This window comes from Coloeus monedula (assembly GCF_965178545.1).
Source record: "Coloeus monedula genome assembly, chromosome: 3".
Taxonomy (NCBI): Eukaryota; Metazoa; Chordata; class Aves; order Passeriformes; family Corvidae; genus Coloeus; species Coloeus monedula.
This window is the reverse complement of record NC_138783.1, coordinates 30,722,289-30,747,810: the sequence shown is the minus strand read 5'-3', so window position 1 is coordinate 30,747,810 and position 25,522 is coordinate 30,722,289. Positions and strand designations below refer to the sequence as shown.

Sequence of the window (25,522 nt, the reverse complement as noted above, 5' to 3'; positions counted from 1 at the left end):
CAGTCCCTTGCCCACCCCAAGCCTGCTGGCTTTTGGCTGGGAGGTGGGGGAAGTAGAAAGCCTTGGCACTCTGCACGCTCTCTTCAACAATTGCCAAAACACTGGTGAGTTATGAACACTGTTCTAGCCTCAAATGCAAAGCACAGCAGGCTACTGCAGAGAAAGCTGACTTCATAACCTCATCCCAGACAGACACTGTACCAATATTAATGGGAAAAAAAATTAAGTACAATTATCAAATAACTGCTTTCCAGCATTGTTTTTCTTGTGGGGAGCAGCCCACCTGAGTGCTTTGTTTTCTCTTTAGAGAACAAAAGAACAAAAGAACTTCCTTCTCCCTAATAAAAAACTCAATTAGCTTCCACACAGGTGTGAAAACTGGAAACCTGGGGAACTAACAAATTTCCATTGACCCAGCAACTGGATAATTCCAAGCTGAAATGAATCAAACTTCAGCAATGCTGTTAAGTGCTCAATGGCTAAGGTAGAAGTAACTAAGACTTTTTAGATCTCTTTCTGTTTCTAGCTTCTCTATTTTTCCATTTCATCAATTTTCAAAATACCTATAAAACAAGGAAAAAGAGAGGTCAATCTATTATTTTAGTCAGAATCTGGTGACAAAGTATAGAAAATTAGTCTACTTCACCCAGACTGTCAATCCAGATGGAAAATTCCAAGAACAATGGGGAAAACTTTCAACTGTTAATCTGGTTTGACAGACTTATTTTGTGCTTTTCCATGCTGGGACAAGTTTCAGTGTAAAAACCGAAGCCCCTTCCCTTGAAAACAGGACCACTAAAGATATTTTGTGCAGACATTCAGAGAACTGCAGTGAAGTGTTACAGTCTGGAGACGGTGGGTTGATTTTGATTGCAGTAGTGTTAGGGGAGGTTCTTGCAAGGGATGGGATAGACTGGGATCTCCACCCCTTGCTGCAGTTATAAAGGCACTAACATCCAAGGAAAGAGCCAGGCAGGAGTTGAAGAGCCAACTTCCTCTCCTCTGGAGCACTGGGTGAGCAATGCTGCAGAGCTGTTAAACTAGTAGGCAAGGAATTGTTTCGCAGGAAGAGAACTTATCTCTTTCTTCTGTCTCCCAGTGAGCAAAATGTGGCTGAAGTTTCTTTTGGCTATTCTTCTCTGGCATGTAACTGCTGCAAAGGAACCTGAGCCGTAAGAACTACCCTATTGCTACTACTAGTATTTATGGAAAGGCTTTAAAGACAGTGCTAATCAGTGTTATTAATTTTGCTCTAAATATTAAATACTCCCAGGGCTCATCTTTTATATCTGGAGAGCTGAAGTGGAATGGGGATGGCAAGTGAATCATTCTCATATAATATGATCAGACCTCCTACCCATTGCAGAACTTCCATAGAAGTTGACATGTGTCCAGAAAAGGCAATAGCAGTAGTGACAGCAGGATGTTTTGCTAAAACCAGGTGGGCCCAGGGCTCAGATAAAGGGCAAAAGGGCAAGAGTTGGGGGCAATACCAGAATTGGGGGCAATACCAGGGCTGGGCTAGTTCAGAGCTGCAGGACAGAGTGAGGAGCACTGGCAGTGTGTCATATTTAATGTAAAGTAATTACTGGGTACTGAGTAGTAACAGTGTTATGTGTTCGCTTTATCCTGTGGAGGCTGTTTCTCCTTTATATATGAGTGTGATCACTTTGATGTTTGGATCTCACAGACAGTATGTCCTGATGGTGCCTGCTGTCCTGCAAAATGACTCTCCAGGTCAGGTTTGCCTGCAGTTCCTTAACCTCAATGAGACAATATCCGTCAGAGTAATCCTAGAATACAGCTCTGTTAATACCACTATTTTTAAGAAAACCGTGACAGCAAACAGTGGTCTACAATGCTTCAATTTCAAGGTAAGTTAATTTTCATTTATGTCCCCACGGAATAGAAATGCAAACAGGGACAAGAAAATTAAAGCAGAGAGTGCATGAGAGGAACAAGCAGGGAAAGAAATAAGACTTGTTTAAGGCAAAAGGAAGCATAGGAGAGTAACACAGTAATGGACAAGGAGACATTTTTTATAGACAACAGTAGTAAGAAAAGACACAAGAAAGGTGATGAAGTTGGTAGAAGCGAGACTGTGTCTCTTCATAGGAGCCCAGGCCACAGATATTGCTATCCAGCAGGTTCTGGGGCAAATTACTTCAGGACTAACAACCTCTCCATGTTTTCCTGTTTTTTTCACAGATTCCTCCTGTCCACTCTGCACCACTGGCTTTCATCTCCTTCTCTGCCAAGGGCACCACCATCAGCCTAGAGGAGCGGCGGTCGGTGATGATCTGGAACACAGACAGCATTGTCTTCGTGCAGACAGACAAACCCATCTACAGACCAGGACAGACCGGTGAATGTTCACTTTGTCTATAACATGGGCCTTAGGAGGCAATTTCTTCAGACAGAATTTCTCTGCCTGGTGTTTTTCAGGCTGAGCTACACTCTAGGCAGTTTCGTCAGAGTTTCTGTTAAAACTATTACAGTTGTTTGCTGTGTAGCTTAGGGAATCTTCTTCAGGATGTCAGGAGACCGTCATCCCATGATCTCTATTTTTTCTTTGTCCCTTCCTCCCAGGTGGCAGAAGCTATCACTGCTGCTGTTTCATTACTGATGACAGGCCAGGATAGTGGGAAGAGGTGAATAGATCACTACCTGGCATAAAACCATGCTTCCAGAGTCTTCCCTCTGTGGTGCTGGTCAGCATCAAAATAGTCTAAACACCAAGAGTGAAATCCATTACTTTGAAATTAGTTATAAGTGGTTAAAGACAAAATCATGCTATTTACCTTCTGGCTCCTGATGTATTTGGACTTTGGATTTTCATGTTGCATTCTTGCACTTATGCTATTCCCTTACCCATGCTTCTCACCTGGCCATTAAGCAGGGCTACATTTATCTAGATCTATTCTTCAATTCACTTCTTGGTGTTAAGGCTTCTAGCACCCACTTTAGGAAACACTAGAAGAAAACTTCTTCCCAGAGATTAGTCACATAATGCTGCCATAAGACTAGGTTAGTTTTACTTTAATTGAGTTCTATCTACATAGATACATAGTATGAAGGAAAGCTTACCAGTTGGAATTTGGTGCCACCAAGGTGTCCAGCATGGGTAGATTATTGGTCAAATGGCTTGGTTTTGAGCTGGGAAAAGCAGCAGACTAAACTAAATTATTAAAAGTTAATGCAGTTTTATTTGTTCAGTCATCCCCTTTCTGTGAGGTTAAACTTTTATGGAAGTAAAATTTTCACTAGTAACATTAAAGGAAACTTTTATGAGGGAGTACAAGAACTTCATGCTAGGGAAAAGTCCCTTAATCAAAGTCTGTGTAGGATTCTTCTACCTTCAGATGCACTTCATTATGTGCATCCTGTGCAAGTGGGACTGTTGGAAGATCCTGTGAAACTGGGAGTACTAATGAATGCAAAAATCATGCTCAGACAAACAAACTATGGTCAATGCTAACACCCTGTTCCTTGCCTTTCCAGTGAGGTTTCGTGTTGTTGCCCTGGATTTCAATTTTAAACCTGTTCAGGAGAAGGTGAGTGACCAGTAATATTCCCCTGGATTTAAAACTTCTGGGAGACAACTTCTTCTCAAATTTTACATAAAGGATTGCTGTGGATAAAACGAGATGTTGCAGAGACTAAATGCCAAAGAATTTACCTGATTTCATAAGCACATGCTGTAATCCACCCTGTCATTAGAGGCACAGGGAAGAAGGCAAGCGTGCAGTAGTTTGAATTCCTGACACAACAACTTCTGCTGTCGCTGGGAAAGAGGCTTAAAAAACCCCTCCACTTCATTGCCACAGACATTATCTTTGCTCTGACCAGAAAGCCCATGGTTCAGTCTCCTGCTATAGCCGTTCAGCAATTGTTGCTTGCAGGCATCAGTAAATCATCCACCTGGCACTTTGCCCATTTTAGAAATGGGGGAAATGAAAGAGGAAGTTGTTATCACAATTGTTTATCTCCTCAGAGGTATTCTTTCCACTGCCAGCAGTCTCTCTTCATGCTCATAGTCCATAAGCCAATCAATGGAAGGGTCTCCACTGACCTCCTCTCCTGTGCTTGTAATGCAGGAGACAGCACTGCAGTAACAAAAGAGCTGGTGCTAAAACGAAGCCCAAATCATGGTTTGTGTGCACCTCTATAACTCTGCTCACTCATATGCTCTGAGATTGCACTAAAAACACTATGATCAGAAACTGTCCCACCATTCTCATTTCATCGCTCTCCTTTATGAAAGCTTCTTATTGAAGTAAAATTGCTGTTAAGCTGATCAAAGTAAGAGATGAGCACCTCTAATTAATGGTATTATACTGAATATTGGTTATACATTTCTCACAGTCTTGAGAAAAAATAATTTTTGTTTGATCAGCCTTCTAATCTTCTTCCACTTTGTTTTTTCCTATTTCAGTACCCACTGATTTCAATTCAGGTAAGAAATTTTTGTCTTTGTACTGAATTACTCAGGGCACACGTCCTTATGTGGGTTTGTATGTGTCCATACACAGGCAAATTCTGCTGCTGAGTACACCAGCAAAAATCAACAGAAACTCCACAAAACACAGGGATGCTCTTTGAGCCTGACTGACGTGGAAAGCACACATATAATCATTCCAGCAGTCGAAAGTTGTAGTGTTCTTATATCTGCCTTTGACTCCCCTCCCCTTTCCCCAGTTTGCTCAACTTATTTTGGGATATATCTTTCTGTAACTCTAGTGCTGCTAAAAACAATGAACAAATATAGGTTGTGAATACAACTACTAGTGATCTTAGTACTTTCATGGCATTTTCTGGTGATTTTTAACACAATTGCAGCTCATGTCTAGACAGCATAGAAGTTTTTTACAAGCATACAAACTTACAAGTTTTCATTTTACACTGTGAAGTGAGGAGACTTTATTTTCTTTGCAGTGAAAACATACATATTTTGAGCTCTCCACATGTTTTTCTTCCAGTTATTGCTGTAAAGAGTCAAGCAAATGGTGTGAATGTGTTTTCTTTAGTCTAACTAGCATAACATATACTGAGAGGAAAATGCCACCCCAGTTAATGCTTCCTTCCTTTTCCTGGCAGCTGAAAAAAAGTCTGGGGTTGCTAAAGGCCAAGATTTGCATGGGATAAACTTGTCTGAAGGGAAAGCACAAAGAAGATTTTCTTTCTCTCCCCTCGTGGTACAAATCTAGAGCGACATATACTAAAGAGCAGGAAGAGCAGTATTATGCAACTTCCCCTGATGATTGAGACTAATAAGTAGGCTGGCAGAGGATGCCTAAATCTGAGAACAATAGATGAGAATCTAGCAACATCAATAATAACATGAATAATCAGAGTACAAAGGCGTGATTTAACTCAATGTGTTTGCATTAAGCAGCTTCTCCAATGCATTAAAGCAATCTGCTCTGTTTTCTACTTTGTTGCTGGTTTTGTGTGCTAAAAGCAAAAGATTTCCAAGGCAAAAAGCCTGTGAGTCTGTATTCTTTTTTTCTTCAGGATCCAAGAGGCAACAGGATCTTTCAGTGGCAAAATGTGAAGTCAGAGATGAACATTATTCAGCTAGAATTCCCACTCACTGAAGAGCCTATCCTGGGGAGCTACAAAATTATTGTAGCAAAGAAGTCAGGAGACAAAACAAGTCACTCCTTCCTTGTGGTGGAATATGGTATTTTTTTTACTCAGTGTAGAAAACATTATTAGAGATGAGCCCATATCAAGCAACCCTTTTGACTGCTAAAACTTCAAACAGATTTCTGGCAGCTCCAATTAGTTGCCATTAAGAACTGGAGAGATAAAAAAAGAAAGAGAACAGTAAAAAACCAACAAAACAAAAACAAAAACAAACAAACAAAAAAAACCCCCCCACAAACCGAAGAAGAAAAATTTAACATTTTTCACATACTCAGCCAGCAAAATAATCTACATAAGAAATCAAGTAATATGCAAATTTCAGTGAGACAAACTAAACTTTTCCCAGCTATGTCCATGAACTTTCTTGGACAAAGATCTGCAAGGAGTCTAGACATCACAGGATTCACTTCAGAAGTCCTGTCTTCTCTTCAAAATGTTGCAGAAATATTTCAGTAAGCTGTTGCAGATCAGGCCAATTCTTAATCATTTTGCCACTCCAGTTCTGAGATCCCATTCCTTCTGTGACTAACAATGAGATATATCCTCATTTTTGCTTTCATCTTAAGAAGGTCTGCAAATTTACTGTATGCCAGTATTGGGTTTTTTCTTTCCATTCTTTGTCCTAGTGTTGCCAAAATTTGACGTCACAGTCACTGTACCAGAAAGCCTTACAGTCCTGGATTCAGAGTTCACAGTGAAAGTCTGTGGATTGTAAGTACCAAGTGCAGAGTTGTTAGGAAATATGCTGAAGAGGAAGAACTTCCCAAGAACTGGGGAAAAAGCCAGGGCTTGGAGAAGAAACTAAAATATGCAGGGCCCCAGAAGAGGTTGGTCAGGGTTGATGTGGTCATTGGAGCTTTCATTTATTTGTGTGCTCATCTCATTTTATTGTATGAGTATTCAGTTCCACATGTTGGATAAATCTTTTGAGAGGTTCCCTGGCAAAGTACAATGTGTCCACTCCCAAAAACCCACTTCAGAGGGAGACCTTCATAAAGCAGAGCACCATTAAATTCTAGCAGGGATCTTATGGTTCCAGCTGTCTAACTCTGCCTCCAAGCTTGGTCCTTCAGAAGAAGCTTGCTTACAGCAACACCAAGATCTTGTAATTTGAAATCCAGAGTTGAAATCCTGATCCCCTTGCAGATACAAGGAGCTTTGCTTTGATTTCAGTGAGTCTAGAACTCCAGTCAAAGCTGAAGATTGGAGACAACAGTCTTAATTTGGTCAGTAGCCATGTCTGTTCATTATGAAGGTATTTCTTTTCTCATTTAAGGTGTGTCTTTGTTTCATGGGTTTAGGTGCGAAAAATAACTAATTTTGATTTCTGAGTTTTATTTTTTGTTTGTTACAGCTGGAGAGTTAGTAAAAAGCCTGTGAAACTATTCCATGCTCTGGCTTCCCAGCTCAGTGCTTGTCTTGGATCTATTCCTGCACACATTAGTTTAAGATTATTTTTCAGCTGTTAGCTCATAGACCTCATCAGTTCATATTTCCTCTTTCCCTAGGTACACCTATGGCCAGCCTGTTGAAGGCAAAGTCCAGCTCAGTGTGTGCAGGGATTTTGATTCATATGGGAGGTGCAAGAAGAGCCCAGTTTGTCAATCCGTTACCACAAATGTATGATACATAATTAATATTCCTCTTCATGCTTGTCCTCTCTCCTCTGTTCTTGTGTCTCCCCCTTTTCCCATCACATTTTTTTTTCTCTCTTTGATCCTTCTCTTCACTCTACTCATCTCTTTGCTTGTATCACTAGCTAGGAGCTCAGGGCACCTCATTTCTCTTCTTGGCTTCCTGCATGTTTCATCTTCATGACTCTGTTTCCTATAAACATGTGTAAATCATGTTAAAAGTACTGGGAAAAGATTTCACTCACTAAAGAGTCCTGTGTATTGTTAACACCCTTTGCAAACTATGAGCCTTGAGAACAGGCTTTTTCTTCCCTTTCCAGCTGGAGACAGACGGTTGCTTCTCCCGTGTTTTCAGCTCCAACATCTTTGAGCTACATCGCACTGGTTACATGAGGAACCTTGACGTGAAAGCCACTGTGACAGAGAAGGGAACAGGTAATCCTTTCTGGACAGTCAGAAACAGCAGCAGTGGTGTGGGCAAGGAGGAGAGTAGGAGATACTCAGCCTCTACTTGCTGAGTACAAGAATGTCTCCCTGAGGAAGGTCCCTTTTTACAAGCACAGTGACCATCTCCAGGCAAACTCTGATGATGCTCTGTGCAGGACAAAGTGTATCTTCTCTTTGACTCTGGGCATGTCTTCCAGGCCTGCAATTTACAGCTGCTCAGGTTATTTCCATAACTCAGGTGATGAGCACCATACAGTTTGAGAACATGGATCACCACTACAGAAGAGGAATTCCTTACTTTGGTCAGGTAAGCAAGAGCTTAGAGGGCTTGTATTGAAGATGATAGACAGGCAATCACATAACAACAACGATGACAACATCTAGGGGACTGTTTGGGGTGGGGGTGTTCTCCCCTAGCTTCTTCTGTTACATACAGTGCCCTACTGGTAATTCTGAATACTGAAGTCTATTTGTTTATTCTGAGTTTGATTCTGCCAGAAACACTTTAAATCAGAACAATTCATTAACTAGCATTTTTCTAACTTGCATTTTAAGCTTGCTATAAATCACTGCCTCTCCCTTCAGAACTGACCACCACATGCCAGCCAGACATGAATAAAAACACTGGTGGATGAGGGAAGAAAGAGGGAAAGGAATTTAAGACACACACAAAAAATCTAGGAGATAACAACAGTTTCTCTCTCAAAAAGGTTTTCCATTATTTTGTTTCATGATAATACCCACATAACTCTGTCAGTGGTTTAAAGGGTAGGGATAAATCTCTCTCCTTCAGTTCAGCTTTTGTCAATGAGGAAAGGATAAGGGGGACCAGTAGCACTGAAAGGAGATAAGATTGTCTTTCAAATGTGGAGATTTTTCCCCTCTGGAAAGTCTATATAACTTTCTTATTTGGTTCCCATTCTCACTCTGTTCTCTTCTTTTTAAAAATCAAAATGAATGCTCATTTCTAGCAACATAAAATTTACTTAGTGGGGCCTGTTATTTTCCTATTTGTTTGTTTAACACATAAACAGCAGAGACCCTGTAGACAATCAGAAAAATGTTCAAAAAAAAAGATGTGGATAAAAGGCTTTCAGACACTGAAAATAGCAGCAACAGACTCTCAAAACTAAGGAAGAAAAAAAGGAAGGGAGAAAAGAAAATATATTTTTAAACTGAATATGTATAGTCAGAAGGCACTGATCAGGAAAGAGATGAGACATGACAAGTTCTTGCTCCACAAAACAACATTATCAATGGTGTGGCATATGCTGAGGAAGCTTCTGCTCCAAACCTCATTAGATAAGGCAGATACTTGCCAGAAAGTGAAGAGAGACATTTCAGTTGCCAAGTATTGCTTTGAAAGAAGATGAAAAAACAATTTTGCTGTTTGGAAAGCAAAGGAGTGCAAAATATCAGTATCTACATACAGAAAGACAATATGCTCAACATGTTTCACGTTCCCTTTTACAGATCAAGCTGGTAGACAAAGACAACTCTCCTATTTCCAATGAGGTTATTCAGCTATTTGTCAATAACAAGAACACAGACAACTTCACCACGGATCATAAGGGTGTTGCTGAGTTTAGCATTGACACATCTGAAATGTTTGATCCTGAGATCAGTCTGAGAGTGAGTACAAAACAAGGCTGAATAGAGACACAGAGAGAGATGACTGGTCTCAAACTGGACCAAAAGAAGAGATGGAAATATATTTGAGTTCTGGTAATAAAAATGTACTTTCTCCATCTTATTTTACAGTTTAGAGCTCTCAAAAATGACCATAAGAGGAGTGAGGAAAACATCTGAGTTGTTACAATGCAATGGCTTCTTGCAAGGCTGCTTTTCCCTTACCAGTTTGGCTTTAGATGCAGTTCTTATCTATATGCATTATGTGAACTAATCATTCTGATGTCAGAATGTGATGATGATTTCCCTAGCAATACATGTTTGTTTTCCTTTTCTTCCCCACTCCCTCTCCTGATCAGGCAATTTATAAAACCAGTGACCACTGCCACTACGAAGGCTGGATAGAGCCTTACTACCCAGAAGCGTCTCTCTCCGTCCAGCGCTTCTACTCTTGGACTAGCAGTTTTGTGAGGATTGGGCCCTTATGGAAAGATCTGAAATGTGGGCAGAGGAGGATGATCACTGTGCACTATGTCTTAAACACAGAAGGATACAGGAGCATCAATGCCATGAACTTCTACTATGTGGTGAGTAGAAGGTTGTGGGTTGGTTTGCTGAAAGGGCTTTACTGGGCAGCTATCTGGCAATCCATCCACAGGAATTACAGCAGTGAGAGCTCTTCATGGCATTCTCTGCCTCTCTCTTCCCTTCCTTTTGCTTCTGCTTTGTGACCAGCAGCATTGTTCCCAGCAGCAGCAGGGGGAGGATTCAGTGTGCCCTAAGGCTTATGCTTAAGCTTTTGAGATCATCTCATTGTGGATAGTCCTGTCGATGCACAACAAACCCGATTGCTGCTTTCTCCCTCCAACTTCTACCAACCCATACATGTCTTGATCTTCTCTGCACAGGGCATGGCAAAAGGCAAGATTGTCCTTACAGGGGAAATTAAAGTTAATATCCAAGCTGGTAAGTTAAGTTGCCAATCCATATTTTTTCATTAAAACAAACAAACAAACAAACACCCAGATGGTTGAATCTAGAAGTGTTGGGAGACCTGTATCTCTCTTTGTCCATGCCTGTGTGCATGATAGTAGCACAACCACTAAGATCACTAAAAAGTCAGGTTTAGTCCAGCAATAAGTTCAATTGATATCAGTCAAATAGCATTCTCTAAAGATCTTACCAGAGGATGATGTAGGGAATGCAGAGTGTCTGCCTTAGGAGCAAATCTGAATATGGCCACACGTTCAAATCTACAATAAATCTGAGACCACCTGGATTAAACCTTGGCACATCACCTCCTGGAAAATGTTTCAGTTTAGCATCTAAATCTAGATTGCTCCACCGACTGGTACAATTGCATGCCTGTTGAATTTGGCTATTACTACAGTAAATCTTTGATATTCCTTCCTTATTGGTGCCTTTATTTCTTCTAACAGGGCAAAATGGCACTTTCACCATTCCACTTGTGGTCAGCGAGGAAATGGCTCCAGCCCTTCGGTTGCTGGTGTACACCTTACACCCTGACAAGGAGCTGGTGGCAGACAGTGTTCAATTGCCAGTTGAGAAGTGTTTCAAAAACAAGGTGAGAGGCACTAAGATATAGCAAGTCTTACCTGCTGTCAGGTGAATACAAATTCTTTGTGTATACATTCAACAACAGATCTCCAGTTGTGTTTCTTGTTTCCTTCCACTTCTCTCTGCATCAGTCCTTTCATTTTTCTTTTTTCTCTTTGGCCTTACATCCTTCCTCTACCACCTGGCCTTATTGTCAAAAGATAGATCTTCCTTTAATGTCAAAAACATTTCAGGAAATCCACATAAATCCTAAATAATTCTTGCCTCTCTTAAACTCTACTAGTGTTCCATCTAGTTTCTGCACTTTCTGTCCTTCAGGGTACTGAACACATTTTAGACTTAGCCCACTTCACTATTCAATCTAATTTTTCACACTTTTTTGTTGAAAAATGCATTTTAGGTTTACGAGAACTAAATACACATAGAAAAGAAAGAAAAAAAATCAATCTGGGGTTTAAGTTTTTCTTCCTTTTTTTTTTAATGGTACATTTTCATTTATAATTTAAAAATCAAATTTCATCATTAAGATTTTTCTAATCTTTAGCTCCTAAAAGCTAAAGTGCATGAAATTATAGAACAAAGCAAACCAAGTGACATGAAACAAAATGTTTCTAGTTACCCACTTCTAGTTACCCATTTCTAGTTACCCCTCCTATTTCTTTTCCTCTTATCTAACACAAATGTGAAATTGGTTTTGTTCTAAACGGGTCCAAAACAGAATCTGGTTTATATATTTGCTAACATGGGCCATGGACCTAGGAAAAACATTATTTGCTGACTGTAGTGATTATTGCATGTAGACAAGTCATAATAAGGTTTGATTTGATTCGATAATAACAGCAAAAGAATCACAATTTGTTTTAAATTACTTGAGGTGGGCTTCACTTAAGCTATCACAGGAATCTAAGAGTGCTTATTGCCTAAGTCCCTGCTATAAAAGAGGCCTGGTGGAGACCAGGCAGATTTTCTGTGCTTTAACAGAAAATCCTTGCCCTCTCCTTCTTGCCTTCCACTCACACACAGAGTTCAGCCCCAGCAGCATGGATTACCCATGCCAACATCTGTTCAATGAATTTCAGGTCCACCTGGAATTCTCTGAAAAGCAAATGAACCCAGCTTCCAATGTCAGTTTGGTCATTGAGGCTGCTGCCAACTCCTTCTGTGCTGTGAGGGCAGTGGATCAGAGTGTGCTGCTCCTGAAGCCTGAGACAGAGCTGACCACGGAAATGGTAAGCTGCCAAATGCCTTGTCTCCTTCCATGGCTTCTTCCTCCTCCATTACAGTGTCTCTCCACTTGAGATTGTTAGACTGTGTTAGAGCTCTACAGCTTTAGGCCTGTGCTGGTCATAAACCATCTCTAGTAGGCAATAAAGAGATTTGTTTCCTGTGGATTGGAAGTCCTCTTTCATGTGGGATTCAGTTTAACCTGTGACTGGTCTCTGGCAGCACAGTCCTCCAGCATATCTCCCACTCCTCCCAGTTTCGTGCCATCAGCAAACTTGCTGAGGGTACACTCTGCCCCAATATCCAGGCAATCAGTAAAGGTGTTGTTCAAGACTGGACCCAGTACTGGTGCACCCTGCTGTCCACCACTAATTACTGGCCTCCAACTAGACTTCGTGCCACTGACCACTGCCCTCTAATCCCAGCCATTCAGCCATTTCTCAGTCCAGGAAACAGAGCAAACAGAGCCTGTCAAACAGGCTGACATCTCAGCTCTGGCAATTTGCAGTATTTGACAGTGAAATTAAGGTTGATCTTCACACAGACACATTTTCTGTGTTTCCTTACCCGTTACAGATATACAGCCTGCATCCCCTACAAGACTTTCAAGGCTACATCTTCCAGGGGTTCAATCTAGAAGAAGACTCCCAAGAGCCCTGTGTCTCTTCTGACCACATCTTTCACAAAGGCTTGTATTACACACCTGTAATGTCTGGATTAGGCCCAGATGTGTATCAAATCCTCAGGGTAAATGTCCTGTACATTACTTAAATATGCTGAAGTAAGTTTCTGCTAATGTAGTGCTAGATTCTGCTAATGATCCTGTTAGTAAAACCCATACATGACAAACTCTCCTCTCGGACCTCTATGTTCAATTGATTCTGGTGCCTACTGTGATCTGGGAGCACAAAGCTCCCAAAAGTCTCTGCATACATGTCTCTGGGTACCTCTGTGGTGGAAACACAGTAATGGGAAAGAGGGAAGAATGGAACAAACCCCAGTTACAGTATGGTTATGGCTAACACCAAAATGTGCTTTTTACAGGATATGGGAATTAAATTTTTTACCAACTCAAAGGTTCGACAACCAGTTGTATGCACTAGTGAGACTGTAAGACGTCAACCATATGTATTGAATGAAGGACACATGGCTTCTGCACACCATGTCAAATCATCAGGTAACACAGGGGACAGGAAGGAGATTTTACCTTTCTCCTTAAAGGAAGTGGTATTCATGTGATAGGAACATGGACAGTACTCATTAACCACATTGGTTTTGATATTGAGTACTGGCCTGGCACAGAATGAGATAGCTTAAGCTAATGGCCAATGCCCCAAAGAGTCTTTCAGGTCTACACTTCTGATTCATGTCCCGTTTCACACTGGGAATTGCTGGCAATTGTCAGTGTCACACAAAACTAACACTGTTAGTTATTATGATTCCCTTCTGACCAGAGCTAGTTGGGAAAGACTGTGTGACTGTGGGACAGCAAACTGAGTTAAGAGCCAAGTGACCTGAGTTCTAGCCCTAGGTCTCATGCTCATATTTGGAGACCAAAACTCTTCAAATAATGTTTTCTTTTTCCTTTGACAGCAGGTTATAACTAACCGGGGATACATTAGTAACATAAAATAATATTTGTGTGGCATTGCATATAGTCTCAGTTAGAAGGAAATGGTAAAACACTTATTGTCCTTCATACTGGCCCATGCACATTCAAACCTGTCCTTTCTGGGAGTTTCCATTCTGTGAACCAGGTTTTACTAAATTCTCATTATCTCTTACCAGCTGAAGCTGGTAGGGAGGAACAAGAGAGGAGACTCATCCTTGAGACTATTCGGGAATTCTTCCCTGAAGCTTGGATTTGGGATATAGTTCAAATTAAGTGAGTACTTCTTCTTTAATCCCCTTGCCTTGCTTAAGGAATTGGTAAATATGCCCCCTGATGTCCTGCAAGGTGGCAATCCTTTGCCAACTCTTCTTCTTTTTTGGCCCGTAAGACCCAGTTTCTCAATCATCAGCTGCCCATCTGCCCTTATCTTTTCCATGAACAAAATACCAAAGATGTCCCTAAAGACACCTGTCCCCACAATGTGTGTACCATGAGCCATATTCCCTTTCTCAGATGAAGGACACCTCTATTTAAAATATGGATTTGCAGTACAAGAACTCTGATTTGTCTTTCCAAACCCAAGGAAATGATGGGCAGAAGAATTTTCAAATGGACTTTTCTCAGATTTTAGTGATAAATTCCATGTGGGATGGGATGTCTGCAGATAGAATAAGGGTAGTTCTGATTTTCAAAACATGTTGCCTCTACTGAGAAGCAAGTTATATGAAATTTACCCTTTCTAAAACTTTCATCCTTTCTCCGTTCCCATCAGCTCTACTGGAAAAGCCAGCATCTCATACACCATCCCTGACACCATCACCAAATGGAAAGCCAGTGCTTTCTGTGTGGAAGAGCTGGCTGGATTTGGCACATCTGTGCCTGCCACCCTGACAGCCTTGCAGCCTTTCTTTGTTGATTTGACCTTGCCATACTCTATCATCCGAGGAGAAGATTTCCTGCTTAGAGCCACTGTCTTCAACTACCTCGACCAGTGCATTAAGGTGTGTACTTCTGCCCAGATTGTTAGACCTTACCCCATCTCCTAAGAAGCTGCAGCAAAATGATTGGTGCAGGTGGTTGGATCTGCTCTTGATTGAGGTACTGCTCATTGTAGCTGACAACAGATATCATGACTGGATTTGTCCTCTTAAACCACTACAGAGAAAAGGGAGATCTTTGTGAACTAGAACTAGAATGGGTCTATAAACTCTCTCAAGATCCATAGAGAAAGGAAAGATGTGCTTAGCAGAGTATCATTCGCCATCCACAGCTGTGCAAGCTATCAATGGCTTAAGTGGGGTCTTTTCCTTAGGAATCAGGTGTGCATAGGATGGTTTAACATCTCGAAGAGAATGTTGTGAGAAACAAGAGGGAAAACTGTTCAGGTCACACCTGATGGATGATTAATCAAACACTATCATCTCAGGCATTAAATCTGCTTTACACTGTTTACTCTGGACATAAAGAGATAGTCTTTCACCCCTCTCTAATAATAAAGCACCATTTGCATATGGTACAAGACCTTCACCCCATTACACTGCTCTTTCTGTTCTCAGATTAATGTTTCACTGTCGGATTCCCTTGATTATCAAGCCAAACTCATCTCCCCAGAGGATGACGGATGTGTATGTGCCAAGCAAAGAAAGACCTATGTCTGGAATATTTTCCCCCAAGAAATTGGTATGTGCTTTGAATCTACTTGGTTTTCTGTTCTGAGATTGATACTAATTTAGATCTCACCTGAAAAAACTTAATCCTTTTCCAACCTAGGGAGTTTGGTCTACTACTGGTCTTTTCAGTTGGGTTAAAGAGCTTCTCCACAACTTCAGTGTGTTTATCATTCCCACTTTTAGAGATCAGTTCTCTTCCCATATGTCTCACCTACAGTGACTGACCATTCATTATGTTGAACTACTTTATCTTATTCATCAAAGTTTTCTTACTTTCTCAATCATCCTCTATGATAGAGGTCCATTTTTTTCCTTTTCTGCTGCTATTTAAGGTAATGTAGTGTTCAGCGTTACTGCAGAGACCAAGGATGATGAAGCTTGTGGAGACAAAGCCCCTGGGAACATTAGTATTGACTACAGGGACACCCAGATCAGAACACTGCTGGTTGAGGTACTGCTGACAGCTCTTCCTGTTTGTCCTGTACTCCTTTTCCTGCAGAAACTAAAACACAGCAGAAGTACCAAAAGCAAGTAAAAGTTTTTCAGGTTCCATAAAGAGCTCCTGCTATGGCTCTACCTGGGTGGGACAGTATCTGGCTGTTCAACCCAAGTCCAAGTCCACTCCCATCTGATGTCCTCTTCCATGAGGATCAGTGGGTGTTGCCAAGTGCATGTCTCCCTCGTGCAGAGGAGAAACTGGAAATGAGGGACTCCATCTGATGGGATCTCCCTTTTAGGAGTAGCCATACTGTACATGAGCTTGTAAACTGTTGTTTCAATCCACCTGTTTTATCATGTAGCAGACTGGGCAAGGGTGTGGCCTTTTTGTCACTGAATTTCTTCTGCATGCTTTTGTCTCATCCACTGCCTGTGTCTCCTCTTTCCATCTCCATGCAGCCTGAAGGAATCAGAAGGGAAAAGACTCAAAACTCCTTAATCTGTACAGAAGGTAAGGGTCTTATATACTGCTGTCTCGAGAAGAACTGAAAGGAAGGTTGGAGTTTGCATTCCTTCCTGCAGTGCTTGTTGATGTTTTCCCTTCCCTTTTTACCAGAGTTGTCCATATGACAGCTAGCATGAGTGTAACAGTGTAATAGTTCAATTCCTTGCTACCAAATTACTGTGTGGTCTGGTGCACATCACCGAGGCAGAGTCTGTGCCTTGGTCAGATGTGCCCAGATGCTGAAGGAAGACTGCTGTGAAGCTCTCAAAGGGAGATGACCTTTCTGTGCAAAGTATGTCCTGTGTTTCATTCACTCATGGTGACTGCTGTCCTCTATTCCTTGGATATCTGCAGCTTACAGCTTTCCACCTCTAGTGGGAAGGGCAAATATAATATTCTTTTCCACACCATCTCAGTGCTGACAGCAAACAGTTCCTGAGGTTTCCTGGCTGGCCTAAAAGAGGCAAAAAAGCAGTTCTGACCCCCACCAAACACCTCTTCCCACTCTGCCACTGAAGAAATCCCCAGGTTCACAGATACTGCAGCTTGTGAGCACTAATCTTTCCCTGTTTTACTGTTTTCTATTGAGCAATGACAGTGACTGCACCACTTGATCTGTTTTTCACAATTTTGACTTTGCTGTGTCTGTTCTCTCTTCCCTGTTGCTGTGTCTGCTCTTGGTGAATGCTGTGAGTTTCACTTTATTGCTGTCTCTTCTGTGCAGTTTTGTACCGTGCAGTTTGTACCAGGAGCATTTCACTGTTACAATTAATATTCCTATACAAATGACAAATATTTTTCTCCACAGATGATGTAGTTATTCAAGATATAGCTCTAGAGCTACCTACAAACGTTTTGGAAGGATCACCCAGAGCCTCATTTTCTGTTGTTGGTAAATATATAATTAATAAAATATAAAAATAAAGAAAATGTAGAAAATATAAAAAGAAGGCTCTTTCAGGATTCAGAATGTGAGTTTCCACTCCTTGTGTGGGAAACTTTTGAGAAAAGAGTCTGATTCTCTTCTTGTCCAGCAATGTTCTGCATCGTCAAGATGGAGTTTAGATATCACTGCATCACTCTTCACTACTCTGCTTAAATTTAGTGCATTTGAAATTCTTTGCATGAAACTGCAGCACAGTTCTGAGTTATGACCTCAGCCAGACTCATGCCAGTATGACTTTTTTCTACACACCCACCTGCAAATCAGATATGCCATTAGAGTTTTTTCAGTCTTTTCAGGACATGGACTTGGTTACGTGAGTCACTAGCCATAAAATCCTTGCTTTGTAATGTTGGTGACTTTCAGAAGCTCATTCCAGAAATCCCTTTCTGGGTCTGTGCTGCCTTTCCTAGAAATAAAACTTTAGAGGTGGTCTATCACACATCTATCAATATCTCTTTGCAGCATTAGTTGTTAATTCTGCAATAAATGTTGCAATGTAGCAGCTCTGGCTATTCCCTTCCATCCTCTGGAAACAGAAGTTTCCTGCAAGCTCCTTTCATTTCCAACAAGAAGCATCTGCTTGAAGTGGCACTAAAATAAGTGTTTCTGGTAAGGGCAATTTAGACTAAGTAAGGAGAGGCAGGGAAGGGACTCTTTGTTGGCTGCAAAGCACAACAGAACTCAGCACTGAGAGCTTCATGCTTGTTCGGGTGGCTCCCAACCCCAGCTAGGCTTTTATGACTCTGCCTGTGGAATTGAAATTACTGGTGATTTCAGTGGCCATGAGTTGTGCTAATCCCCCCTCCCATCTCCTGCTCCCCAGGTGACATCATGGGCACTGCCATGCAGAACCTGCACCAGCTCCTCCAGATGCCCTTTGGCTGTGGGGAGCAGAACATGGCCCTCTTTGCACCCAACATCTACGTCCTGGACTACCTGAACAAGACAGGGCAGCTGAGCTGGGAGGTCAAATCCAAGGCCACTGGATACTTAGTGAGCGGTGAGAGCTTTGTGGTTCCCTTACAATGTGTGCTGAAATTCCTGTTGAGGGCCAGTGAGCAGAAGCAGCGGCAGCAGCATGGCTACCCTGGCTGACGGCATCACAGTTGCAGCACAGCCCAGTGACCCAAGGGTTTGCCCTGATCAAGATATTTTTTACTTTTCCTTATCTTCTTATCTTATGCCTTTTTCTGGCATTCAACCACCACGTTTCCTTTGCAGTTTAGTCTTTCAGTCCCCTTCTCTTTTTCCACTCAGGCACAGTATGTATCCTGATTCTGTTAGTTTAGTTGGAGCACAGAGCTGACAGAGCTCTGCCTACCCTGTGACTCAGTGTTTCTGCAGGACATGATGTTCCATACTTCCATTCACAGGATCCCTCAGGGCTCCCCTCCTGCTTGGTAGATATACATGGCCTTTCCATTCTCACCTGCTGTGGTTTCAGACAAATATGTAAGCAAACAAAATAGGGTTTTGCTTTTACATCCAAGAACATTTCCTTTTTCATGTTCTTGCAGGCTACCAGAAGCAGCTGTCATACAAACATCCTGATGGGTCCTACAGCATCTTTGGCACCAGAGATAAAGAAGGGAACACCTGGTGAGTGATTGGGAGCAGAAGTGGCTCAGAGGAGAATTTGCATTCAATATCATGACGCAGGTAAGTGGCAGTTTGCTGGCTGAATCAGATGCACAGAGCTGTCTAGGACTGGGGGTTGGTAAGTACTAAAGAAATGCCTTCCATCTGCTGTCGGGCAGGGTGTACAAAGAAATGTTGATCCCTAAAGACCCAGCTGACTTTCTGATTCACGCTCCTGCTGTCTCCCATGAAACCCATTGCACTGTGGTGCTCTGTAGACCGGATCAGCCTCAGAGTTGTGCTGGACCTCCTTCCCATGTCCCATTTAGCTGCTCATCCTGTAACTTCTCTCTCTTGGAGGAGCACACAAAGAGAAAGCAACCCACCAACATGCTGGCTTTAACTCTTCATGCTCCTCAACAGCACAAATAGGAGGACTGGCTTCTTCTGTTTCTTCCAGTGCTCATCTCACAGCTTCATCTTTCTCTTGCAGGCTCACTGCCTTTGTGTACAGATCATTTGCACAAGCTGGCCACTTAATCTATATTGATGACAGTGTCCAGTCTCAAACCCTGATGTGGCTGGCAAGCAAACAGAAGATAGATGGCTGTTTCCAGAGCGTTGGGACACTTTTCAACAATGCCTTGAAGGTAACAGAGAATTACTGCTTGGCCAAATTTACACTTTTACATTAAGAATATGCTCTCCTATTACTGCTAAAAACTATATTTCACTCCAAATGCCTGTCTTCTTCCAAGGGCTAACTCTCCACATCTAATAATGACTATTTTCAGCTCAGTCAGCTTTCCTACACCTACTTTACATGTTATGTGCACCTGAGATAGGGTTACAGGACTGTAAGCTTGAAGGAGTGGTGTTTTTGGATTTAATAGCAAAGGGCTTCTCTGGATTTGTGAGCTCTTCAAGAGCTATGAGAATGCTCTCCTTCCTTTTGGACTGCCTCCAGAACCAACCACACTCTCTCAGCTGAGATATGGCAATTCATATTTAAAGGCTTCTCATCTGTGGCGTTCGCTGATTATTCCTCTCTCCATGTTGTCTTCAGGGAGGAGTAGATGATGAGCTGTCGCTCTCTGCCTACATCACCATTGCCATCCTGGAAGCTGGGCACTCCAGTTTGGTAAGGTCCTGGTATTCAGATGGAACTGGTCCCCAGTTGTTGACTTGGGTCCAGCATCTGCTTAATTGTCTGGGTAGTAAAGAGAGAGAAAGAGAGGGAGAGAACTCCCAGAGTAGGTGACCATGCTCTGCATCTGAACTGGTTGCTGTGATAGAGGAGGTCCCCATCCCTATACCTCTAAACCACCAGTCTTTGAGTAGAAACCATACAAACCTCAGTGGGGTTAGATCTTCTCATTTGACAGACACAAAGTATTTAGTGACACCCCTTGTCTTCCAACAAAAAGACTTGACAAGTAGAAACCCACATATGACAGGTAGTAACACACACACTACAGCTTAGCCTTAAAGACAGCCCAGTCAAGAAAGTAAGTTGTTGCAGGTTAATCTATAAAATCTACAAATGGAACGAAAAGCTATGTTGGAAAAACAAAGGTCCATCAGAGCAAAAGCTGATCTGTCCTTTTCAAATAGTTGGTAGTACAAAGGCGACTACAGAGATGTTAGACTTCAACAGGTGAGTTAGCCTCCACTTTGTCATATCCTTTCTGAGGACATGGAGTCAAAGTGTAGATTTTTTGTGGGTGTAAACCTAGTACAACATCACAGAATTAAAGTTACACCAAAGTCAGTGAGGATAGAAACTACTAAGTTAGATTTGTTCAAGACAACAAACTCTTGACTATAGAAATGCAGAGCAAATTATTATGAAGGTAAGTAGAAGGAATTATCTGTGAATGGAACAGAAGAGTCTTCTGTTTATAGACCAGCTTCTTTAAGAACACCATTGAAAGCTATTTGATTTGTTTGATGCTTCCTGTGAAATCCCTTTTTGAAGAATTCTGTATTCTCTCTCCTGAAGTCATTATACAAGCTGAAATCCCACTCTCATTGCTGTGATAGTGAAAGGATGAGGAACAGGTTTAAGGAAAATGAATTTTTGAGCAGGTGAAGACTACTGTTCTGAATAGAGCCATATGTTTTTTTGTTTTTAAGTACCCTGTAATCCGAAATGCTTTTTTTTGTCTGGAGACTGCATCTGAGAAGAGAATCAGTGATGTTTACACTCAGGCACTCATGGCCTATGCTTTCTGCTTAGCTGGCAAGGCAGAAAAATGTGAATCATTCCTTGCAGAGTTACAGAAATCAGCAAAGGAAGTTGGTGAGTTTCAGTCACTTGGGAAATTGGGATGTGGGAAGATGGAACAGATCTTACTGATGGTCCAACCTTGACAATATTGAGAGTATGGGCACATGAACCAAACTGCACAAATAATCTGTGGAGTTAATCTGCAGTGCATTCATTGATCTGCAGAGAGCCCTATTGAGGAAGAGGCCTGGATGCAGTGGGACACCGATGCAGCACAGAGCAGTGACACCTGTAATCAATATGGGTTCCTTCCTCTCTTTGTTTATCCAGATGGCTCACAGCACTGGGAGCAGGAGGAGAGGTCTCCATCAGACAAATCTCCCTCCTTCCTTGACCACGCCCCTTCAGCTGAAGTTGAGATCACCAGTTACGTGTTGCTGGCATTGCTCTACAAACCCAACCGGAATAAAGAGGATCTCACAAAGGCCTCAGGGATTGTGCAGTGGCTCATCAGGCAGCAGAATCCCTATGGAGGTTTCTCTTCTACCCAGGTGCCAAAACTACCTTCCACTCCACAGGCAGTCCTAGGAATTGGGGCACTGTTCCAGCGTTCCAGCAGAGCTCTGACTACCTAGTCCTGTTTATCTTTTCTATTTGCTGTCTCTGAGAGAAGCCAAACCTTTCTGTTAGGAGACCAAAATACTTTTTTTCCCCCTCTTCTCAACTATAGAAAGGTTAAAGCAATACAAGAGTAATTTGACTAGCAACAAATACAGATATTTGTGTCAGGGATGAGCCTAGAAAACAGCAAGTCCCATCTGTTAGATGACCCATGAGTTCTGTGTACCTCCTCAGAAAACACAGGCTTTATCACCACAAAAAAATCTAGAAGTGTACTCTGGTGCTCAGATTTTATGTTCTGAGACCTTTGCATAAGGATTCTTCTACCCTAAAGCATGCATGGGAACTCTGGAGTTTTATACAAATTCAGGATGAAGCAACTGCAGTTGATGTTGCAACAGTGACTTTGATCTCCTCTGCACTGGTCACACTATGCAGCCAATTGTCTTTTATTATTTTCTTTTTTTTCAGGACACAGTCATTGCTCTTCAAGCCCTTGCTGCTTATGGTGAGGCCACCTACAACTCTGCTTCACAAAACAGAGTCAAGATCACTTCCAAAAAGCCTTTTGAAAGCATATTTATTGTCAACAATGAGAACAGGCTCCTGCTGCAACAGACTCCCCTTCCAGAGGTCCCTGGGAAATACAGCCTGACAATGAATGGCAGTGGATGCATATTTGTGCAAGTAAATGTCTTCTCCCTTCTTCATTGTGTCTCACATTTTGCAGACCAGATAGCCATTGTTTTGATGATTTTCTAGCTGAATTCTCTTTATTTTTCCTAATTACTTGATTTCCCTAGACCCTTTAAACACTCTTCCCCATCCCACATTCTGACTCCTGGGGAAATCTGTCATGGAAAAAGGAGTCCTTTCTGATCAACGTCTGGTTTCTTTCTGGGAGGTGACTCTGAGTACAAGCACCTTCATTGTTAAGGAGTAGAAGTCTGATGTGTTCATCACTGATGCAAGCAAGGATCTTCCACATAAGACCAAGTGCAACATGGCCAGAAAAGTTCAATAAGTGTGACATTTGTTTTTTTGGAATGCAAAGAAAAATCCTTAGCATGCTTGAACAAAAGGGTTTTTTTCCTCTTCCAGACAGCACTGAGATACAACATTCACCTTCCAGAGGGGTACTTTGGATTTCTGCTTTCAGTACAGACACCAAACGCTTCCTGCCCACGGGATAGACCAGCAAAATTTGATATTGTCCTCATAAGCAGGTAATGTGCCCTCAGCAAACCAGCTGTGCAGATGACAAAGCACGCAGAGAACACTGCTGTGTGTTTTCACTTCAGCTTCTGAAGTCAAGAACCACAAGCTGATCGACATGCTGATGATGCCAGCCTGTGAGACACAGTATCCCAAAGGACCACTGACAGGGCCCTCTGTTGTTTCAGTTACACGGGGAAACGCAGCAGCTCCAACATGCTCATTATTGATGTGAAGGTGCTCTCTGGCTTTGTTCCTGTTAAGTCTTCCCTGGATAAGGTAAACTTAGAGGAGCAAGACTAAATTACTCCCCACAGGGACAGAGGAGAAAACCAGAGGCGTGGTTAAGAATCATTCAGCCCCAGGCTGTGCGAGGTGTTTGCACGGCTGCACTGTTCCTCACTGGGTGGAGGGAATGCCCTCCAGGGAGCTTCAAACACACTGACCTTCCTATATTTAAAACTAGGAAGGGTTTCAACTCAAGCCAGAGCGGCTGGCAGCTGCAACTGGGAGCTGGCACTGCCCAGGTAGGGAAAGGGTGAGAAACCTCTCAGACTAGCTCTGAGATGTAGATTACACCAGAGTCAGGCAGTATTCCCCAAGGGAATTGCAGTGATCAGTGCATTTGGAAAACGCTCATACCCTCAGCTAAGTCAAGTGGTAGGTTTTTATCCATCCTTTCAATGTATTCAGCAACATTTGGACTCTAAAAGTTAGCTTCCAGCCCTTGATATTTGAATAGGAGAAGAATGAATACCACTGACATGCAGTGGTAGGGTCTGAGGCAGCACTTGTTTTTTAATGTTTTGCAAACATATTTATCTCCATTTTCTTGTTTCAAAGCTCATTGACAGTCATGCAGTGATGCAAGTAGAAAACAAGAAAAATCACGTCCTCCTTTATCTGCAAAATGTAAGTTCTGGTCACTAACAATTTGATTTCCACAAAGGATGGAAACAGCATGTAATAGGTATAACCATAATATGGATATACCCTATAAGGTGCATTTATCATGTTCTCTTCCTCAACAGTTTTTTACTGTAATCACTAAGCTGCTTACTTCCCAAACTGCATCCCAACCTTCCAAATGGCTTCAAACTGACACCTGTCCTACCAGCAACTAGAAAAACAAAAGAGTTAATTAAAAAAAAGCATACTGGAATTAATCAAAAATCTTTCTCCTTTCAGTCAAAAGCAGGTGAACACCAGAAAAGAGGTTCCCTTGTGTGTATGTCTCTTTGGCAGGCTTCTCATAAACCTTAGTCCATCCAACAGGACAGGGAACACTGCTTTCATTCTCCTCTGGAAAGATTTTCATTGCCTCTCTTGCACATATAATCTAATCCCTGAGTCAGAGTTTTCTTGGTATTAATTTGCTCAGGCCCTGTAGAACTAGTAGAAGCCAATACCCCAGTGATGCACACTGTAAATTGATTCCCAGTTTGTTGGTGGCACATAATATTCATTTCTGAAATGGGAGGGATTGAAATAAAAAACTTTATTGTCCTGACAATTGGGAGAACCTGGAAAATTAAACCCAGTCCCTTTGGATAATTTTCCACCTCTGGCAATAGGATATGTAATAATTACAGAATTACAGAATCATGTGATACAAGCAGGATAGAAAACCTATTAGCTTTTCAGTTCAGTTTCACTTTGGACTCTCCAGGCATGTTGAGATAATGGCTGTCCCATATCTGTATGTGTGCCATCAGTGGGATTTGGAATATGCAACCGGTCAGTTACCACCCTCACCTGCTCCAGATGGTGTTGTACAAATAAAAAGACTGATGCGATCTCTGACCTTCCATTCCAGATCTCACAGAAGGAAAGGAAAGAAATCACTTTCTCAGTTGAGCAGGACTTTGTAGTGACCCACCCCAAGCCAGCTCCTGTGCAGATCTATGATTACTATGAAACAGGTAGGTCTTTGATTTCAATCAGTGTGAAGAGTGGGGAAGGGACAGGGACAGCAGAGACACTGTGTGGCTTAAGGGAGACCCAGAACCCAGAACCAGCCCTGCTGCAACCAGCACTCTTCTGAACTCCATCAGTATCTGAATCTAAGGCCAGAGGAGAGACTCATTTCACTTTAATAAACTTGGTCTCATGCCCAAGTTGACCAATAGGCGTGAGTAGAGAGTTATGAAAATACACGCACCAGAATAAAGGACATTTCAAGGATCTCCAGTTTAAGCATGCATAGGTTATATCCACCTTCAAGGTAACAGGAACATTTCTATTCCTCTCCAGAAGAGTATGCTGTTGCTCAGTACACATCACCTTGCAAAGAGGTTGTTGCAGAAGTGGACTAAGGATTCAAAAAGGTAAGTGAAAGCCAGAAAAAACCAAGCAGATAAGAAAGTGAAGTATAAAGCAGCAGGAGTAGAGTGAGTAGAACAGTAACCACTCTTGAAAAAATGAAGTCTCCATGAGGCTTCTCAGACAGCAGGCAGAGACAGTGGCCAGATCCTGTCCCATGACACCAGTGGAATCCAAGTGGGGACCACGTCACTGCCTGTTGGGAAGAGCTTAGCTTTTAGAAT

The 25,522-nt window shown here is 42.0% G+C and overlaps 1 protein-coding gene across 1 annotated transcript in view; it reads left to right on the top strand.

Annotated features, from left to right (window-relative positions):
* The window catches only part of LOC309570781 (ovostatin-like), a gene marked incomplete at both ends in the record, with an annotated part of 30,552 nt that extends 5,261 nt beyond the window's left edge, over positions 1 to 25,291 (top strand). Inside the window, 35 exons of the mRNA XM_082277794.1 lie at positions 1,048 to 1,172; positions 1,691 to 1,874; positions 2,209 to 2,365; positions 3,502 to 3,554; positions 4,436 to 4,456; positions 5,515 to 5,683; positions 6,276 to 6,360; positions 7,158 to 7,269; positions 7,604 to 7,718; positions 7,928 to 8,037; positions 9,204 to 9,362; positions 9,719 to 9,946; positions 10,268 to 10,325; positions 10,799 to 10,944; positions 12,017 to 12,166; positions 12,738 to 12,908; positions 13,206 to 13,338; positions 13,950 to 14,046; positions 14,546 to 14,774; positions 15,330 to 15,453; positions 15,776 to 15,894; positions 16,341 to 16,392; positions 17,195 to 17,278; positions 18,156 to 18,332; positions 18,850 to 18,931; positions 19,404 to 19,560; positions 19,977 to 20,051; positions 21,047 to 21,212; positions 21,471 to 21,691; positions 22,233 to 22,448; positions 22,863 to 22,987; positions 23,165 to 23,255; positions 23,820 to 23,888; positions 24,793 to 24,898; positions 25,230 to 25,291. Of these exons, the coding sequence (XP_082133920.1) occupies positions 1,048 to 1,172; positions 1,691 to 1,874; positions 2,209 to 2,365; positions 3,502 to 3,554; positions 4,436 to 4,456; positions 5,515 to 5,683; positions 6,276 to 6,360; positions 7,158 to 7,269; positions 7,604 to 7,718; positions 7,928 to 8,037; positions 9,204 to 9,362; positions 9,719 to 9,946; positions 10,268 to 10,325; positions 10,799 to 10,944; positions 12,017 to 12,166; positions 12,738 to 12,908; positions 13,206 to 13,338; positions 13,950 to 14,046; positions 14,546 to 14,774; positions 15,330 to 15,453; positions 15,776 to 15,894; positions 16,341 to 16,392; positions 17,195 to 17,278; positions 18,156 to 18,332; positions 18,850 to 18,931; positions 19,404 to 19,560; positions 19,977 to 20,051; positions 21,047 to 21,212; positions 21,471 to 21,691; positions 22,233 to 22,448; positions 22,863 to 22,987; positions 23,165 to 23,255; positions 23,820 to 23,888; positions 24,793 to 24,898; positions 25,230 to 25,291 (4,428 nt within the window). The remainder of the gene's footprint in view (positions 1 to 1,047; positions 1,173 to 1,690; positions 1,875 to 2,208; positions 2,366 to 3,501; positions 3,555 to 4,435; positions 4,457 to 5,514; positions 5,684 to 6,275; positions 6,361 to 7,157; positions 7,270 to 7,603; positions 7,719 to 7,927; positions 8,038 to 9,203; positions 9,363 to 9,718; positions 9,947 to 10,267; positions 10,326 to 10,798; positions 10,945 to 12,016; positions 12,167 to 12,737; positions 12,909 to 13,205; positions 13,339 to 13,949; positions 14,047 to 14,545; positions 14,775 to 15,329; positions 15,454 to 15,775; positions 15,895 to 16,340; positions 16,393 to 17,194; positions 17,279 to 18,155; positions 18,333 to 18,849; positions 18,932 to 19,403; positions 19,561 to 19,976; positions 20,052 to 21,046; positions 21,213 to 21,470; positions 21,692 to 22,232; positions 22,449 to 22,862; positions 22,988 to 23,164; positions 23,256 to 23,819; positions 23,889 to 24,792; positions 24,899 to 25,229) is intronic.
* Positions 25,292 to 25,522: the final 231 nt, after the last annotated feature.